Source organism: Prionailurus bengalensis, chromosome D1, assembly GCF_016509475.1.
Source record: "Prionailurus bengalensis isolate Pbe53 chromosome D1, Fcat_Pben_1.1_paternal_pri, whole genome shotgun sequence".
NCBI lineage: Eukaryota > Metazoa > Chordata > Mammalia > Carnivora > Felidae > Prionailurus > Prionailurus bengalensis.
Genome location: NC_057346.1, coordinates 69,250,270 through 69,269,542, shown reverse-complemented (window position 1 = coordinate 69,269,542; position 19,273 = coordinate 69,250,270). Strand labels below are relative to the sequence as shown.

The 19,273-nt window shown below is 48.5% G+C and overlaps 1 protein-coding gene across 3 annotated transcripts in view; it reads right to left on the bottom strand.

Moving 5' to 3' along the window:
- PARVA (parvin alpha) overlaps positions 1 to 16,288 on the bottom strand; it is a 189,673-nt gene extending 173,385 nt beyond the window's left edge. For 2 of the 3 annotated variants that reach the window (XR_006297415.1, XR_006297416.1), the window contains exon 1: positions 15,893 to 16,200. Coding sequence is in view for 1 of the 3 variants with exons in the window: in XM_043580690.1 (XP_043436625.1) it covers positions 15,893 to 16,028 (136 nt within the window). In the remaining 2 variants the exon portion in view is untranslated. Of the gene's footprint in view, positions 1 to 15,892 lie in introns of all 3 variants that reach the window. The other variant, XM_043580690.1, reaches the window with a different exon arrangement.
- Between the last annotated feature and the right edge of the window lie 2,985 nt (positions 16,289 to 19,273).

Genomic DNA, 19,273 nt, shown 5'->3' with positions numbered 1-19,273 from the left:
GAGTCCACTCGTTAAAGTCTTCTTTTTTATTATCATTATTACAGAAAATTTCAAATACGCCCCAAAGTGAGAGACTAGAATGACAATCCACCATGTACCCATCACCATTCTGCACGAAGGAGCCGTTTGTGGCCCCCTTCTGTCCATATATACCTCAATCCCTCCACTGCATTATCTGAGGCAACTCCTAGACATGGAAAGAAAATGTTTATTTATTTTGAGAGAGAGAGCGTGCTTGAGCATGCGGGGGAGGGGAAGAGAGACAAGGAGAGAGAGAATCCCAAGTTCCTTGCTGTCTGCGCAGAGCCCGACTCGGGGCTTGAACTCACAAGACCACGAGGTCATGACCCGAGCTGAGGACCAAGAGTCGGAGGCGTCACCAACTGAGACACCCTGGTGCCCCGCCAAGTCCTAGACATTTCATCATGCCACCCGCTACACGTTTCAGTAAGTACCTGGAAAAGATAAGGACGTTCTTTTGTAACATGACCACGATACCCTTCTCACGCCCTACAAGTTAACAGCGATTCCTTAGGGTCATCAAATATCCGGTGAGAGCTTACACTTCCCTGCCTGTCCCATAAAAAACTTGCAGAAGCAGAATCCAAACGAGGTTCTGGCTGGGTGGGGTTTGGTGGCTTTGGCCTTCTCACCTTCTCTCATCTTCCCTTCAGCCCCCACCCTGCTCCGTGGCTTGGTGTGAGGGTTCCGGAAGCCCAGAGACACCACTTACTTATGCCTTGGACACATAACCAAGCTCCCTGCTTTAGCCTCCTCACCTGGAAAACGGGAACAATAATGACTGTCTATCTCATGGGGGTGATTGTGGCGATTAAATGCATAGAACAGAGCCTCTCACGGAAAGACAATGACTTTGATAACATTCCCAAGCACAGCACCTAGGCCACCAAAGACAGTTACAGATGAGAGGGAAATGGAGTAAAAAGTGGTGCAACCTGCCACATTTTTCTCAGACTTTGAGCCATTGTTCCCGGAGAGACGGTAGAATGTTCGAGTCAAGAGTTGAGTTTCTGGAGCCAGACTACCCAGGTTCAAATCCTATGGCTTCCACTCGCCAGCAATGGCAAAACGACGCGTATTATTTGTCAAAATGCATTTCCTTTCCCTCTGGGCAGACAACTGTGTTTCTTTGCCTCTCTTGCACTTAGGTGTGGCCACATAACTGACTGACTTCTGGCCAGTGGCAAGCAGGCAGAAGCGATATGCATCAAATCTACGCCTGGCAGGTAAAAGCTTCCCACTGAAGTCTTGCTCTCTTTCTCACCAGCCCCCCTTGGTTGATCGGTGAGGACTCAAAGAACCTAGAAAAATGAAGAGCAGTAAGATGCAAGGTACTTGGATCCCTGAATGACCACGTGGGAGGCAATCCAATCAAGGGGGGTGGGGGAGGCCTGGCTGACTCAGTGGGTGAAGCATGGGACTCCTGATCTTGGGGTTGTGAGTTCAAGCCTCATGTAGGTTGTAAAGATCACTTAAAAAAAAAAAAAAAAAGAATGACGCAATGGGGTTTTGCTATAAGAAATAAACTTTTATTATGTTAACCTTCTGAGAATCTGGGGCTTATCTATTATAGCAGCTAGTGCTACCTTAACTAGTACATTAACCTTGACTTTGGGCAAGTTACCTGGCCTCCCTGCCCTTCACTTTCCTCATTTGTAAAGGGGCAAAGCTGCTAATAATACCTATTTCACGGGGCAGTTAGGAAGATCAAATAAGTTAATATATCTAAAGCATCTACTACATTGCCTGGCCTATTTAGTTCTGCAAAAGTACTTGCCCCTGATGCATTTGTGTTATTATCATTGTCTTTAGTATCATTATTTGAAAAGTAATGGTATACCATCAAGAATTTCCACATTTACAATTCGGGGCCGAAATTTTATTCCAGTCAATTTCCAGTTCAATAATGAAAGCCGGTGGTATAACAGGATTAAGACAATTTGCTCAGCAGGAAATACTTCAGGAATACAGTCATTCTGTTGAGATGAGTTGCACCTCGTACAGGATGCGGCAAGTCTCTGGCACTCCCAGCCAACTTAAAAAAAAAAAAAAAAAATGGGAGGATGAGATTTTCCCGGCGTGTACCTTTCTGGGTTAGCGGCCAGAGCTTTCTTCATGCTCAGGACTGAGGGGAGGTGCACTGACCTCCTTGGACCTTAAAAGCCTGTGCACCCAAGAAGATCTATGAATGTCCAAACGGCACAAGAAAAGATGACCTTTCAGGGCAACGCAAATGAGAACCACAGTGAGATACACTGGAATACTACTTGGCAATGAGAAAGAATGAAATCCTTCCATTTGCTGCAACATGGATGGAACTGGAGGGTGTTATGGTAAGCGAAGTAAGTCAGTCAGAGAAGGACAGATATTATACATTTTCGCTCCTGTGGAACCTGAGAAACTTAACAGAAGACCACGGGAGAAGGGAAGGGGGACAAAATGGTTATAATCAGAGAGGGAGGGAGGGAGGTAAACCATAAGAGACTCTTAAATACAGAGAACGTACTAAGGGTTGATGGGATGGGGTGGGGGAGAGGGGGAAAACGGGTGACGGGCACTGAAGAGGGCACTTGTTGGGATGAGCACTAGGTGTTGTATGGAAGCGATGAATCACAGGAATCTACCCCCAAAATCAAGAGCTCACTGTATACACTGTATGTCAGCCAACTTGACAATAAATTATATTAAAAAAAAAAAGAAGAAGCCAGAGCACATTCTCACCTCATCCAAAGCCTTTGAGAACTACATGCCCTGTGTTAAAATCCAGGCTCACCTCTGTGTGCAAATGACAATGCCATGACATATACGTGCTAATGAGTCTAAAGCTCAGGAGAGAGGTCATGGCTGGAAGTGTAAGTTGGGAGGTTACCAACACATCCAGGTAGGAGACGAAACGCTCATCCACGCTCCCATGAATAGTAATAACCCCATGTTACCAACCGTCCACAAACGCAAGTCTCTGACCCCAGATATACAAGCAGGGTTGGTTCCCCAAGGTCCCCCTTTTTAGAGCATCCGCTAGACCACGAATCACACTTCCCAGAACCAGTAATACTAAATAGGCGAGGTAGCTGGGAGCCCAAATCACTTAAATTGATGTCATATCGTTTGAAAAGCTGACATTCGGGCCCTACAAATGGAACGACAATTGCCATCTATCCAATTCCTGGCCCTGGGCTCCTGTTTCCCACCTGCTCCAACACCAATTTAAGCAATTCTGAACTTTGATCTCCACGGCAGAATGTCTCAGATTTATTGAAGTGTCAGGTCCCACTTGTGCTAACATCCACCCCTGGCAGGGCCATTACAAGGTGTGAAATCTGGGTGCCCATCACCCCGGCACGGCGACAATCACAAGGAACGAATCAATCTGCCTCTCCATAGCTATCATGGGAGCCTTGTAATTTACCATAATGACAGGCACAGAGGAAAAGCAGGCGAAGGGATCGTTCTGTGCTCCAGCACTTGGGACATGTGCTGGAGGGGCTACTGAGCCCACCAAGAGAGGCCTTGCAACTGTCAGCCAAGAGGCAATTGCTACTCCTTGCAAAGGGTTGTCTCAGCACTTCCCCGTGTCCTGGGTTGCTTTACAACGGAATTGTGTCACCCTCCTTTTGCGTTTTTGCAAACAGCATCAAAAACTGTTGGCTCCTGCTGCCCCTGCTTCTCCTGGCTGTCACTATGAACTACCTGTCATCCACAGGTCACCTCACCAGGGCTGGGAGCCAGCGATAGCTCAGCCCTGGCAAAAAGGAAAACCCCTCTCCACTGAAAGTTTGTTTCCACGCCTGGCATGGAGCGGGGGGGTGGGGGGGGGGTGGATGAGTGAGGCAAGACCCAGGGTTCCTGTGTAAACATTAGGAGCCTCCTCACTTACCTCTGCTTGTGGGGCCAGTGACTCCCGAGTCCACACTGAGGCTGTAACCTGCTCCTGCCCCTCACCTGCTCAGCCGGGGTCCTGACTTGCCTGCTAAGTTCCACCAGTGTCTGCCCCAAGCCCCTGAATCTGAGACCCCATCCTGGACTTGGATAAGCCTCCCTGATTCAGAACGCAGGCACCCAACAGATGCCACGAACCTCTGCACCCTGCCACTTCAATGCCTGCCCCAATGAAGCTGGAATGCCCTGTCCCCTAAATTTGCAGACCCTGTTCCTGAACCCCTCCCTAATTTTGCCTCTCCACGGGGGCTACGGCCAAAGCCACGTTGGCTAGGAATTGTTTTGCATTGAAGAGTCAATGTAAATACTGAAATTGGCAGATTACTGGTTGTACTGATGAATACATCCCAGAAAGGAGTAAGCGCGGATCCTGCTCCATGGAGCACCTTGGTGTTTCGGGGAGCCCCGTGACCTGGGTTGATGTCACTGAGGGAGCAGAAACAGTCTAGTAGCCTCGCCTCCGGGCCATCCCACATCATCACCATCATGATCCCCAGGAGACCTGCTGCGTTTTCATGAAGAGCGTCATTCATGGCTCCTCATTGCCCGACTGGGATTTTCCCAGCACGGAAGAGGGGAGGGGCTTCTGGATTTTAAAACAGATAAGGAAATGAGTGAAGGGAACGCAGCATGATTCAAGGATGAAATAAATGCCCTGACACACCACTCCCTGTGAGGAAGTTGGCCTCCATAAACGACTCCCCAGAAACACTCCCTGGGGTGCTGGGTGTGATAATTCCATGCTCCATCTGGCTCAGATCCACTCTTAGCAGAGGAGATGAGACACCTGACTGCTGACTCCTGATGCAGGTTGAGGAAACTGAGCCCTGGAGGCATCAGCCCAGCCCACTCAGTCAAGATCCCTCGGAAACTCAGAAGGCTCCTGAATCTTATCCCTTCTCTTCTGTCAGCCTGGGGGGGGGGGGGGGGGGGGGGGGAGGGGTTTCTTCCTCCGGCTTCAAGACCCTGCTTGCAAACACCATGTCTCCTAAGGGGTCCTCAACGGTGGCAACCCAAATTTGTCCACCATAGCACTCCCCACCGTCTTGTCATGACCTCCTGTTTGTGGTTATTGAGTGTGGGGCAAGTCTAAGAATTCCGAAGTCGGGAGGTGCGGAGGAAGAGACCAAGACAAGGAGGGACTTGTTGATCAAACCTTCACTGGCTCTCACATGAACGGGGGAGAACTCAGCAGGGCAGGGGGTGGCTGTGACTCCCAGGGGAACTTTAAGGAAAACCATTCCAAAGGCACTGTGGGCCCTGTTAGAAGAGCAGGCAACTTGGGTTGATATACCAGGCCACGTACAGATGGAAGGATGGGCCCAAGAGAATGTTCTGAAATAAAGACCTGCCTGTACTACAGCTTACTGTGAACATGTTACTGGCCAGGAGGGAAATTGCACTCCCCTGACCCATAACCCTACACCACACCCCACAACTTAGGTGCCCTGGTCCTGCTAGCTGGAAGCAAACAAAAACTTCTGGCCTGACAATGTTGGTTTTACTTTCCAACAGCCTCCTGGGTGGGAAGACCACCCAGACCCCAAAGCAGAAATTTCTCTTTGGTCATCAATGATAAACTATCAGTGTTACACAAGCCAACTGGCACCCTTTGACCCTATAACTGTACTTCCGGGGCTCTATCCAAGGAAAATTGTTCTTAATTTTTAAAAAAGCTTTAGGCAGCATTATTTCTAGGGGGGAAAAAAAAGAGCGCGAGAGGACCGAAAGAAATGGGTGAGCAAGAGAACATTCACTCAATGAATATTATGCACCTATAAAAATATGTTTAGTAATATTTGTAACACAAATTATATTTATATAATAATAAACCAAAAATACAGTTATAGGATTTTTATCTGTATAATATACATGGCATACTTATGATTATAAAAAGTTATCATGAAGAAAAAGAAGAGACAGAAATAAACCAAAATTATAACAGTGATTGCCTTTGAGAGGTGGAATTTGCACGGCTGTTTTCTATCTTCCCATAAATCCTGAAAGCATGGGTTAATTTTATAATGGGAAAAAGAAACACTTTTGTTAAAAAATTAGATGCTAAGCAATTTGGTTCATTCTTTGTTCCCCTGAGAAAGTGTGCAATAGTAAAGAATATTTCTGTTTTGGGGCACCTGGGTGGTTCAGTCGATTAAGCCTCCGAATTCAGCTCAGGTCATGAAGTCACGATTCGTGAACTTGAACCCTGCATCAGGCTCTGTGCTGACAGTGCAGAGCCTGGAGCCTGCTTCGGATTCTGTGTCTCCCTCTCTCTCTGCCCCTCCCCCACTCATGTTCTGTCTCTCTCTCTCTCTCTCTCAAAAATGAATAAATGTCAAAAAAAATTAAAAAGAAAAGAATATTTCTGTTTCAACTAAGTTGACGGCTTCTTCCATCCATGACCCACCTTCTCCCTAAGGCCCGTATGAAAGAAACACCAGGACACTAGCCACAAAGATGGTTTTTCTCAGGCTTTAGGAGGCTGGTGTGTTCACGGCAACAGAATGATCACTTAGCACGTACTAGTAGAACCAGATTTTCGGTGAGTCCTACAGCGATCCGCACTCCATGCAAATTCGTGTCCCAGGCCACAGCAAGGACACAGCATCTACAATTCACAGATTGTGCAGCGAGCCAGTCTGCCCTTTTAGTAGGTTCTATCTGTTGGCGGGTGGGAGTAGGGAGTCTTGTAGTGATTGAGCTCTCTCATTAAGCAGCAAGGACAGTGGCCCTGCTCTGGCTGTTTTGCAGATTTCCCTGGCTGGGCACCTGGTGAGTAAAGGAAGCTGAGAAGCTCAGGAAGGGATGAGCAGGGCAGGGGAACGAACAGGGAGACTTCGGACTTTGGGGAATTACAGGAATTCAGAATCTCTCTTGCAGAGTTTGGGCCTTTGGTCTCCCCCAAACCTTGCCAAGAGGCTAGTTCACTCAGTCCTCCATCATTCACTCACTGTCCTGCATACCCGCAACACCATTTCCACAGGGCAAGCTTTTCTGGATGAAAACGAAGAACTCCGGCCTCTACACTCGGACTGGTCACCGCCCTTGGCCAGCGGACCTCCTTGCAGGCTCCCAGCCTCCACTGCATCACTACCCCCAGATCCTAGGACCCAAACCTCTGGTCCGGGGGGCCTTGTGTGTTTGTCAAAGAACAGGGATAAGTGATAAAGTCCTTCCACAAAGGGTAAAGAGATTCCTGGTAGGAGGAGGTAGTTTTATAACATGCGCGCACACACACGCACACACGCACACACACACACACCCACACACACACCCAGCAGTCGAGGCCTGGATGGAATCAGAGGACCAGAATTGCCATCCAAGGTTCGGCAGAGTTTGAAGTAACCTGGGGACACCCTCAGTAGGAATCAGATGGCCACTGATGATTTAGGCGGTTAGTTAGCCATTTTGCAGAGAACCTGTTTAGTACCTGGTGCCAGGCAAGGCACGTGGGGTGCAAATGTGAGCAGACCAGACATGACTCCTGCCCTCCCAGAGCCCACAGGGAAAAGAAGAGAAGGGATGAGGTCAGGGCCTAAGCTAGATGATGAGGCCTCCTTGTCCTGAGGGCTCTAGTCCTCAGACAAAACCGTCATACGGATTTTCTTAACTGATTTCAGGCCGCAGAACATACTGAAAACTTAACAGAATGCTTATACCTTTTTTTCAAGTATTTTTTTTTTTTCAGCTTTGTTATAATCGGAATTGTTGTAGAGCTTTCCCCAAATGTGTTCTTTTTTCCATGAGAGTAGGATTTTAGATGCTTACAAACGTTTACATGAGGATTTCATCTCTTCTGTGCTAATGGCTAAAACATAATTATGAACTGTGCTTGTTAACCAGACAGAGATATTCCATGAGACACGATTCCTAATATGGAGGTGTCCTTGGGCTGGGGCCCACTTATCCTGGTTCCCATCTCCTCCTCCCGACACAGAGGTGCCTTCATTAGTGGAGGAAAGAAAGAGGTCTTTGTGATGATGTCATTCCCAGACCACCCTACACAGACAATAAAACTGAATTTGAGAGAAGCCTGGTGAAATGAGAGCTCAGAAATCATAGAATGCCAGAACTGCAAGGGCTCTCGGAGGTTATGTAGTCTAACCTGCCGATGTTAGAAATGGGCCAAGAGGAAGAAGCCTGAGATTACACAACCAGTTAGCAGGGGACTATTTTCACCAAGGTAAATACGGGGAAATTCACTGCACAGAAACTCCAATATCGTTAGGCGTTAAATACTATGCGAGGCAGGAGGGCTACAGGAAGGGGGCTCTTGCCACGTGGGGCGACAGGCTCACCCACAGATGGTCGCAGTGCAATGCGGCCAGTGCTACAACAGAGCCACGGACAAGGTGGGGTGGGACCACAGAGAAGGAAGCACCTCGCTCCCTGGGGGAGCTAAGGAAGGCATCAAGCTGAAGGGGAGCTCTGAATTGGGTTTTAATGACTAAATAGAAGTTTGTTGTATAGAGAAAGGAAAAAGGTCATTCCAGAAATTTGGAACAGCATGTAGAGAGGTCAAAACGCGCAAGAACGTGATGTGTCTGGGGAATAAAGGGTGGTTTGGTGTGGCTAAAATGGAGGCTTCCTGAAAGGGAATTGAAGGCAAGACCAGAAGGGGAGACCAAGGAGCAATTGAGAAGGTCCTGAATGCCAGGCTAAGAAGTTTGCCCAGAGGGGATATTATCCTTGCGCCTAAATAAAATGGTATATTGGCAAAAGGATGAAGGGGGGGTTGAATAAAAAAGTACCAGAGGACTAGCAGGGTGGATGTACAACATGTCAGCTGGAAAATAAAAACAGTAAAATTTTATAAAATGAAACAATCTCAAAGGAGACAAAGAGCACTTGTGAGGCCTGACCCGAGGCAGGGAGGGAAGGTCGAATTGGCAGATCTCCCTCAGAGACGGTTGTGGGTGGAGACAAATGGAGCAGGACTGGGCCCACCTCTGCCCATGGGCTGTAGCTAGCCTGCATCTATTTCTGTTCAGCCCAACTGCTAAGAACGGCTTTCACATTTTTAAATGACTGAAAACAAACAAGAATATTTTGCGACACATGAAAATTACATGAAATTCAAATTTCAGGGTACATAACTCAGTTTTATTGGAACATGGCCACATGTGTTCATTCACCTATTATCTACAGTAACAAGGGCAGAGCTGAGGACAGGTGGGGGGCCAGCAAAGTATTGAATAGCTGTTTGCCCTTTTTTAAAAAAAAATTTTAAATGTCTGTTTCTTTCTTAGAGAGATCATGAGCAGGGGAGGGGCAGAGAGGGCAAGAGACACAGAATCTGAAGCAGGCTGCAGGCTCTGAGCTGTCAGCGCAGAGCCCGACGCGGGGCTCGAACTCACAGACCGTGAGATCATGACCTGAGCCAAAGTCGGTCGCTCAACTGACTGAGCCACCCAGTGCCCCACTAATTGTCCTTTAAGAAAAGGTTGCTGACTTCTGAAATATAGGATGACCATGGCCTTAAGCAACTGGTGGGATGGTGGGAGAGGAAAAGCAGACTGAGGCAAGTGGGCAGTGTAGTAATTCCCTCGAGGGCAATGCTGAATTGGAGGAACCTGTGGCATACCCAAGAGACAGTGGAAAGATGTGCCTGGACTACAGGTGAAAGATCTGGACTTAAATGTGGATTCGGGCATCATCAATGGGCAGATGGTCATTGAAGCCATGGAAGTGAGATAATCCATGGGAGAGAAAAACATAAACACATCCCAAAACAGAGAGCAAAGCCGGCGAAGTCAGAAACCCAGGAAATGCTACTGAGGGGATACACAGACGAGAAAAGTCCGAGAAGGAATCTGAGAAAGACAAGGCAGAGACACAGGGAGCAATTTCAGTGTGAAGGAGGGCAAGGGAGAAGATGTTTTAAGGAAAAGAGAGCTAAAAAAGAAATGTCAAGAGCCCAAGTGCAATCAGGACAGAAAAGGAGACCGTGGGTCCTGGAGCCGTCAGCCAGGGAAGCTGAACAGTGGGAACAGGTGGAAACCCGATGGCTTCCAGGACTCCACGCATAACTGCCTTCCTCCGTCCCACTAGCCACTCCCACTCAGTCTCTCTCCACAGGTCCTCAGTGTTCAAAAGCCTCGGGGCTCAGGCCCTGGACCTCTTCTACTCCCTAGCCCAGACACCTCCCCCCTGAACTGGGCTCTCAGAACCAACATGGCCGCTGCGACGTCCAGTGGGCACCTCTACAGACCAGGCCCCACGTGCTTTCTCCCCAAACCAGCTCTTCTGGTGGACTTCTCCAGCTCAGTTAAAATCAGTCTTGTCTCTCCAGTTGTTCAAACCCAAGTCCCTGGAGTGCTCTCAATTATCTGCTCGTCTTCCCTCCAACCTTGCAGGAAACCCTACCCACCACATCTTCAAACTACATCCAGGGTTCGGTGTCCACCCCTCCACTCCGGGCGCCACCACCACCACCCTCCCGGGTCATCAGAGCAGCCTCCTAGCTCGTGTCCCTGCTTTGACCCCCTCAGTCACTTAGCACCAATGATCCCGCTGAAAAGAAGTGCAGTCGTGTTATTCTCTATGCAACACCACCCCCCCCCCCCATACCTTCCTATCTCATTCTGAGTAAAGGCCCCAGTCATACAATTGCCTCCAGGGTCCTGCACAACCTGCCCCCACCCTCAGTCTAATCCCTGAGACCTCACTACCTTCCACAACAGTGCTTGCTCTCTCCTCCAGTCACAGTGACCTCCGTGCTGGTTCTCAACACATCACGTCCACTCCTGCCTCAGAGCCTTTGAATTCGCCATTCCCTCTGCACTGGTCTTTTCCGAGATACACATATGACTCTCTCCCTCACTTCCAGCAAGTCTTTATCAGAATACTCTGTTCGGGGCGACTGGGTGGCTCAGTCGGTTGAACGTCCAACTCTATTTCGGCTCAGGTCATGATCCTAGGGTCATGGGACTGAGATCCCCATTGGGCTTTGTGCTGAGTGTGGAGCCTGCTTAGGATATTCTCTCTTTCTCTCTCTCTCTCTCTCTCTCTCTCTCCCTCCCTCACTCCCTCCCTCCCTCCCTTTGCCCTTCTCCCCAGTTTGTGCTCTCTCTCCTACTTCTGAAATTAAAAAAAAAACAAAACAAAACCCTTCTCAGGGAGGTTTTAGCCATCCTATTTAACACCGCCAACCATCATCTCTCATCCCTCAACACCCTATGTTCTGTTTCCTGCTTTATTTTGCTCTAAAGCCCCTATAACTACTCTAATACAATACACATAATTTACCAATTTATCTCGTTTATTATCAGTCTCCAATGCTAGAATGTAAGCTCCATGAAGGCAGGGATTTTTGTCTGTTTTCTCCCCCCACGACACCCCAGCGCCTAGCATAGTGCCTAGCACACGGTATGCACTCAGTAAATGATTACTGAAAGAGTGAGGATAGTGGATCATGAAGTGACTAGGAAATAAGAGAAAGTCAGTACAGGCAAGTCTTTCAAGACCTCTGGTTGAGTAGCTTAAGAGGAAATCATCATCAGGAGACTTCCTTTAAATGGGAAAGGCTCAAGCGTATTTACAGCATGTTAAGGGGTAGAGTAGCTATGGAAGAGATTGAAGATACAAGAGCAAGGGTATTTAGCTATGCCAAGTCTGGGGGAAGCAGAAATGGATGGTCCTCACAAACAAGGGGACAAGGGGTCTCTCTGAAGGGACTGGGGCAGGAAAGGAGCATGAAAGGAGGTGTAGATCTGGGGCAAAGAAGGGAAATTGAACAAGTTCATACCTGGTACACAGTTTTCTATCTCAAGGTCTGAGTTCGAGCTTGAGTGGTGAGGGTTTGAGGAGGCACTTTAGAAAATAAGAATGCATGCTGCTTAGGGGAGAAGAAGAGGACTGCTCAGCAGGGCTGGGGGTTCCCCCCACCATTCCATAAATCTGTTGCAGACTTTTGGGATTTTCCCCAGTTACACTGGAAGGCCAATGATAACCAAAGGTGTAAGCCCTAGAATTATTCTAAAGTTATCAGATTAAAGCCCTTATTGGACACTTTGGGCACTGGACAAAATGCTAAGCTCTAAGGGATAATAAAAAAAATGGGTAAATGATAGGAATAATCATTGCTGCTGACCCAGTTCAGGGCACCTTCAGCTGGCCAATACGATTTAAGATGGTGTCCCTGGAAAGAGCAAGTCTTGAGGACAGATCTGGAGGAAAAAGGGGGCTCTTTGGCAAAGGACTCTGAAAGGCTAGTCTAAGGACCTACACCAGAGGGCTGTGTATAGCATAAATGAGGACCAGAACCTCAAAAGAGAAGATCCACAGTGAAAAACAAAGCCAGTTAACTACAACTCATGAAAATGGGCCCAGATATTCTAAAATGCTGAAATGTGACATTTTGGAATCGAGAATAGTGGACGTGCAAGGAAAGATCCCTAATTTCCAAAGGGACCAAAGCAGGATTATAAGGGCTTCATAGTGTCATGAGCTCCTTGGCCATCTGCAAAACCCATAGAATCTCCTGCAGTCCATAACGAAAAGACTATCTCAAATTAAAGACTATGTCAAATTGAATTATCGATTTTAATAGCTGCCATTCATTATTCATACCATGCTATGCATGTTACATACTATGTCTCCATTTTATAGATGAAGAAAAACAGACACTTGGAGAGATAAGGAAGTTGTCCTAAGTCATAGCAATAAATAAGGGGCTGGGCCAGAAATCAAATCCAAAGGTGTCTGGTCCCCAAAATCATGGTTTTAACCTCTATTTTCTCTTTCTGATGTTATTTTTTTCTTACTGAAGACACAGGAGTGATGACTAGTTTTAACGTATTCTTCTGAGATTTACAGTCATTCTTTGATGTATGCAGTAGGCGTTCTTAGGAAAGCATATTTTCATATGAACTTATTGACTCAGCAATCTAACATGTATTATGTCTTTCCAATCTTTGTGTCCTACAGTGGGACAACACGTGTCAAGTGAATGAATGGCAGTCCTTGGGCCCAGGAGAATTCAGTGCTCAAGCACCGAGATAATATGTAGATAGACTGATATCAGTGAACTTGAGGAATCATATTGTAGAAAATTGGGAGGGTGGAAATAGAAGAAAGCGGTTTCTGCAAAGCACAGAGCTGAAGGTTTATGCAAGATCCAGAGCAAGATCTAACCTTACCAGTATCGAAGTGAGGGTTAGGGGGCCCTTAACAGGTACAGCAATGATCACTGAGACCCAGCACGCACACACCAAGAGCAGGTCATTTCAGACCAACCCCACTGCCTTCTTTGAGCTCACAGAACTACCACCTGTGGTGGCAAGCAGCTGGGGCTGGGTGGTGGGCCCCTTAACAAGAAGTGTGTGCTCTTCAACTCACCATTTACATCCCCTGGATTAGTTAATAGGCCGAGTCACAGAACCAGGACTTAACAGTTAAGTATAGCCAAAGACACAAATAAGATCTTGCACCTGGTTTCAAAAACCCAATTGAGGCCATCTGAGATAAGAAAGGGGGTGGTTCAGGAGCAAGAAACGTAACAATGTCTTTAAGGGTGTGCCTAAGCGGTTTAGTCGGTTGAGCGTCCAACTTCCGCTCAGGTTATGATCTCAAGGTTCATGAGTCTGAGCCCCAGGTTATGATCTCAAGGCTCATGAGTTTGAGCCCCGCATCGGGCTCTGCGCTGACAGCTCGGAGCCTGGAGCCTGCTTCGGATTCTGTGTCTCCTTCTCTCTCTCTCTGCCCCTCCCCCGCTTACTCTCTCGCTCTCGAAAATAAATAATAAGACACATTAAAAAAAAAAGTCTTTGAGTAAGCCGATAGGAAACTCAGTGAGAGAGAACAGTGTGATGTAGCTGAGAGAATAAGGAAGGAAAAACAGCCTTCGCTGCACTGCTAGAACCTGGCGTCTGTACCATAACAAAGGAGGGGACAGCCCTGTTCTAACCTGGACCAGACTACCACACTACTACATGGACTTCTGGGCAGCTCACTTTGAGAGGGTCTGCTAGTGATTTTCATTTTCCCCACTCCCCACTATGATCTCTGCACTGCTCTGTGCCCTGAGGAAGCTGACCCCTACACGTTGCATTGTCCAGATTCCTTGCCTGGTGATGTCCCACCGGGTGCAGCCAATCAGGAGCACCAGCAAGGGAGTCAGGGGCAAGAAGAGAGAACGCACAGAGTATCTCTTGTGCCAACGTCTCCCTGCTCCGTCTCCACATTCCTGACAGTGGCTGTGTTTCTGTCCAGTGTCAGACGGCACCCCCTTCTGCAGTTCCAGCTCTCTGTGGGTTCCGGCTTGCTCCCCCTGTCCCTTCAGGTCTAGAGGTGGTAACAGCTTCCACCTGTCGGTTGCTAGCTCCCAAGTTCCTTATCGTCCTTTCTGGGTTCCCTTACCCCTGCCCTCACCTGCGAAAGTAGTCCCTTCACTGCAGTATTTTCAAAATCCCGATTGAGTTGACCTTCTGTTTCCAGCAGGGCTCCCAAATGAAACTGAAGGGGTAGGAGGCCAGCAGGCCAAAAAAAAAAAAAAAAAATCGTGCCTAGGAGGACCAACTAGAGGAACAGAGGATGTTTGTGCTGGTGAAGGGAAGGCTCCAGAAAACAGGCTAATCCACTTGAAAGAAGTGAAGGGCTACTATCAGACTCATTCTCCTGGCTCCATGAACAGTACTAGATACAGAGAGACCAACTCTGTATTTTTACCGTAAACTTTTCTAAAGAGTGGGCAAAGGTGGGGTGAGCACTCTCAGTAGGCCACAGGCTTCAGAAATTCCGAGTTGTTTAGTCTTGGCAAAGCAGCCCATACCAGGAATACAGTAGGAAAAGCCTAGAAGGGTAGTTTAGGGCTTTCCAAGCCAAGATGTCATGATTTGCTACCGGCTATATACTACTCAGACCGTCGTTTACGAAAATAACCAAATTGGGGGAAAACCATGTTTGCTCACTCCAGTGTAGAAAACAGCAGCTTAGTTCTTTAAGTGTGATAATTCTCAGCACTGACGTTCTTTTTTTTTTTAACCCTTTCAGACACTTCAGAAACACAGACCTTATTTTACATCTCAGCATCACAGCCCTCAAAAGGATTATTTCCCAAACCGCTAAGCAGTCCATGGAAAACTTTCAACAAGCAACTTCTGTCGACACATCTATCACCAGAACTTCTTCAGAACTGTCACCTCATCTTTCAGACCAAAATCCGAGAGGTGAAATCTGCCAATGACACAAAATATTTTACATGCAAATTGTCCTGGGTGGGGGAAGATCACCTCAATCCACGCTGGTGGGGGAAAAAGAAAATGTTTTTTTACAAGAGCCCTCAACTCCTGAGTTCACAGAAGGGTCACAGCGCGTGATGCTAAGTGTGTCTAATCCGAGTTTTCTCCTTGACTGCGAGTTCCCCATTTATTACAGGGCCCGACCGCTAGGAAAGCCAGCTTTTCCACTCATTCATTCCACAAACATAGGATGCCGATCACTAAGAGCGCCCTGCTGGTCCCTGGGGGCGGACACAGGCTCCGGGGGTCGATGCTGCTTCTAGAGTTCCGTGGGTCCAGGAACCCAGCTGCTTTGAAAGGCCAACGAGGGCAACCAGCGCGAGCGCGGCGCCCAGGAAAGTTTCCGCAGGAACTTGGGGAACGACGGGCGCGGGCCTGCGGGAGGACGCCGCCTCCGGCTGGGGGCCCGGCCGCCCCCTCGGGCCACGCGGCGCCCGCCCCCGGCCCAGCGCGGGCGTCGCCGGGTCCCGGGGACGCCCTACCCGGGCACCACCGGGCCCTAGACACCCGGAGCGGGACAGCGGCGACGACCCGCGGGGCGCGCTCGGCCCCGGCCCGCATTTCGGGCAGCGCGCTCCCGCGCCGCCGCGCGCCCCCACCGCGCCGGGCACCCGCGGCGCGCTCCCGCCCGGCCCGGGAGTCCCGGCCCCTCGGCCCGGGCCCTGCAGCGCGCCAGGCCCGGCCGCACTCACCCTCCTTGGCTTTCTTCCTCCGGGCCAGCGTCCCTCCGAGTTTCCCCAAGAAGGAGTCATCTTTCTTCCGGGACGGGGGCGACTTGGGAGTGGGGGACTTGGGGACGGAGGGCGACTTCTGCGGGGACGTAGCCATGGCGGCGGAGCGGGCAGCCGCGCGCGGGCCGGCCGGGACGCGGAGCTGGCGCTGGGCGGGCGCGGCGGGACTGAGGCTGCGGCTTTCCAAACGGAAGCGGAATTATTCCAAGCATTTGAGGCAGCTCACGCTCGCCTTTCCCTTCCCTCTCTCCCTCCCTCGCGCCGCCCTCCGCCCTGGAAGGAGCTGCGCGCTCGGGCCCTTGCCGTTTGGGCCTGTGTCCGCGCCCCTTGGCTGCCCAGAGAAGGGAGGGCGCCCCAAATCTGCCCCTTGCGGGACGGCTGGCCTTGTCTGTGTGTGTGTGTGTGTGTGTGTGTGTATGTGTGTGTGTGTGTCCTTCCAGCCTGGGAGCGCTCGAACCTAGAGGACACATTGCCCCTGGCCTTTGCACCCCTTACAGATCCTGGTACGAATCGGGGGCTCAGTGATTTGTAACACAAAGCGACCGGCTACTCTGTCCCCCCAGTGTCTTCGCTGGGCTGTTGGGTGAGGAGCTTCCACTCCCCCTGAATTTCTACCTGTACGGTTATTAGGCCCATGTCTTGTGTCCACGAAAGAGTGAGTCAGCTCCGGGAAGAGAGAGTGAACCAAAATGTGTTTAGGTATATCCATGTTCCTGCCCTGATCTATGGCTGTCAACCTCCTCTCGAGAGGAAAAGTTCCAAGTTCATGAGCGCAGCATGGCTGAGGCTTCTTATTTTTTACCAGACACCCGCATCTAAGCAGCTCAAAGGCTTGTACAAAGGAGGATCCCAAATGTTGGTGGAAACACGAATGGGAAGGTCCGACCATGGGCTCCTGTGAAACAGCCCCCTCCCCCAAACTTTTCCTGCCTTAACTGAATGCAACACGATGGCAACCAGACTCCTTTGGGATAACAGGGGAGTGGTACAGCCTCAGTGTTTCAAGGACTCTTGCTGGAAATGATGAAAAGACACATTTTATTGTGCTCGCCCACCTGAGGTTTCCATTGGGACTCTCCTGGCTGTCTCTCACAGCCCCCCTCATACAGTCCGTTGGTAACTGTGTTTCTCCAAGTAGCTGCAGCTGGTTGACCCTGGCTGATCACCTGACCCAAAGAGCGCAAATGCTTGGAGAGCAGCCAATCAGATAGTCTCAGTTAAGGATCTGAACTAAGCTAGAGACTGTTGTCAGAAGTTGAGCACTTAGAGATTATCATGAAGACACCATACTAAAAACGTGTCCATTTTTAGCCACATGCTGGCGGATCAGTAGAGAAAAAGCCAAGAGAGCAAAGAAGTGGTTTCAAGAAGTCTAATGTGACCTAATGAAAACCCATGGGGAGCAGTTACCTGGACCTTGAATCTCTTCCCAGTGCCCACTGTAGTTCCCCAGAGGGCCAGCCCATGCTTCCTCCCTAAGACATGTTCCTAAAGCTTTAAATAACATATCCGCCTTCACATGAGCTAATCAGCAAACTGATAAGCAATCATTCCTGGGAACAGAAATTTAACAAACAAGATGGCCAATAGATTCTCAGCAGAGTTATGTGTTCATTTTATCTCTGTGTAAGAGCCAAAATGTTACCTCTTGGAAAACTATACTTTTGCTGATGCCTCTTACCTAACAAAATGCAGAGAAGTCATGATGACTGCTAAAATTTTCACCCGGGAACAAGGAAAGATTACAACACCCTTCCAATGCCAACCACCACCCTGATAAATCTTAAGATGTGGAGAAGACAAAAGTAGATTCAGTTTCACATCATTACTAATTCTTGTTCAGGATATTGGGTGGATAAAAACATCTCCAATCTGATCTCCAGCCCTGGGAACTCTTGTCAGGGAATCATGAGACACACAGCTCAATAGCTATGTGATTGTGGGCAACTTTACTCCCTTATCTGAGTCTCCATTTCTTCATCTACAAAAAGAAATGGTAGAACAGAATTGTGGTTCCCAAAGCTGATTGTGCAACACAATCCTTTGGGGAGTTTGTAATAAACACTGACTAGCCCCATCTCTAGAATTTCTGATTCAGTACATCTGAGGGGAAACCAAGGAATAGGTCTTTTTTTAGAGTTTATTTATTTTATTTTGAGAGAAAGAGAGAGAGCAGAAGCATGAGCAGGGGAGGGGCAGAGAGAGAGAGAGAGAGAGAATCCCACGTAGGCTCCATGCTGCAGCACATCCATAAACTGTGGGATCATGACCTGAGCAGAAACCAAGAGTCGGATGCTTGACCAATAGAGCCACCCAGGCACCCTAAGGAATAGGTATTTTAAGTAGGGATTACATCAGGTGACTTGATGGGGCTGATCTGTGCACTGATATTTGGGCACCTAGAACCCCTTCCAGCCCTCACATCCTGCGATTCTCTTTTCCTCACCAAGCGCTGGGCTCAGGTCCTATGGCATGATCAAAATTATACACGGAAACCTCTTAAATTTTGCTCATGCATGCTTTTGAATACACAAGTCTTTCTGGCCTTTTTTTGCATACCAACTTTGAAAGCAGCTTGAGCAAGACTAAAAAGAAGAACAAAGTCTTGATTGTTGAAAGCTGGCTCCCAGAAAATACCAGCAAAACAAGCTGTATAGAAGACAAAGATTGAATTTATTGTACACCACGGTAAGGAGAGGCCTGCCGTGGCAGAGTCTTGTAGCATCTTGGACTGGGGAGGACAAAGTGGGGGATATTTACAAGGTTTGGGAATCTGGTTTGAGACAAGTCTTTCAATGAGATGGTGCTTGTTTAATTTTGGCTAGGGATCATACTAGTTTCAGAGTGGTGGATAAAAGGCAAGTCTTCTAAAGAGTCTTGGAGTGGGGCACCTGGGTGGCTCAGTCAGTTAAGCGACCTACTCTTGATTTTGGCTCAGGTCAATATCTCACAGTTTGTGAAGTCCAGCCCTTCATCAAGCCCCCCACGTTGGGCTCCAAGCTGACAGTGCAGAGCCTGCTTGGGATTCTCTCTCTCCCTCTCTGTCTGCCCCTCCTTTTCTCTCTCTGTCTCTCTCAAATAATAAATACACTTAAAAAAAAAAAAGAGTCTTGGAGAGTTAATAGACTTTTCAATGCTATTGAAAAGCTTAAGGGTTTTACATTCAGTTCAGTAAGGTTTTGGGAAAAGTTCTTAAAAAGCACAATAAAGTTATTTGTAACTAGTATCTTTCTATGAGATATATTTTTGGAATAGTTATGTTGATAAAGACAGTGAAATGGTGAAGTCCCATTAATATAAACAGTAACCTGTATGGGTGTGAATGGTTTCCAGGGTCTCAAT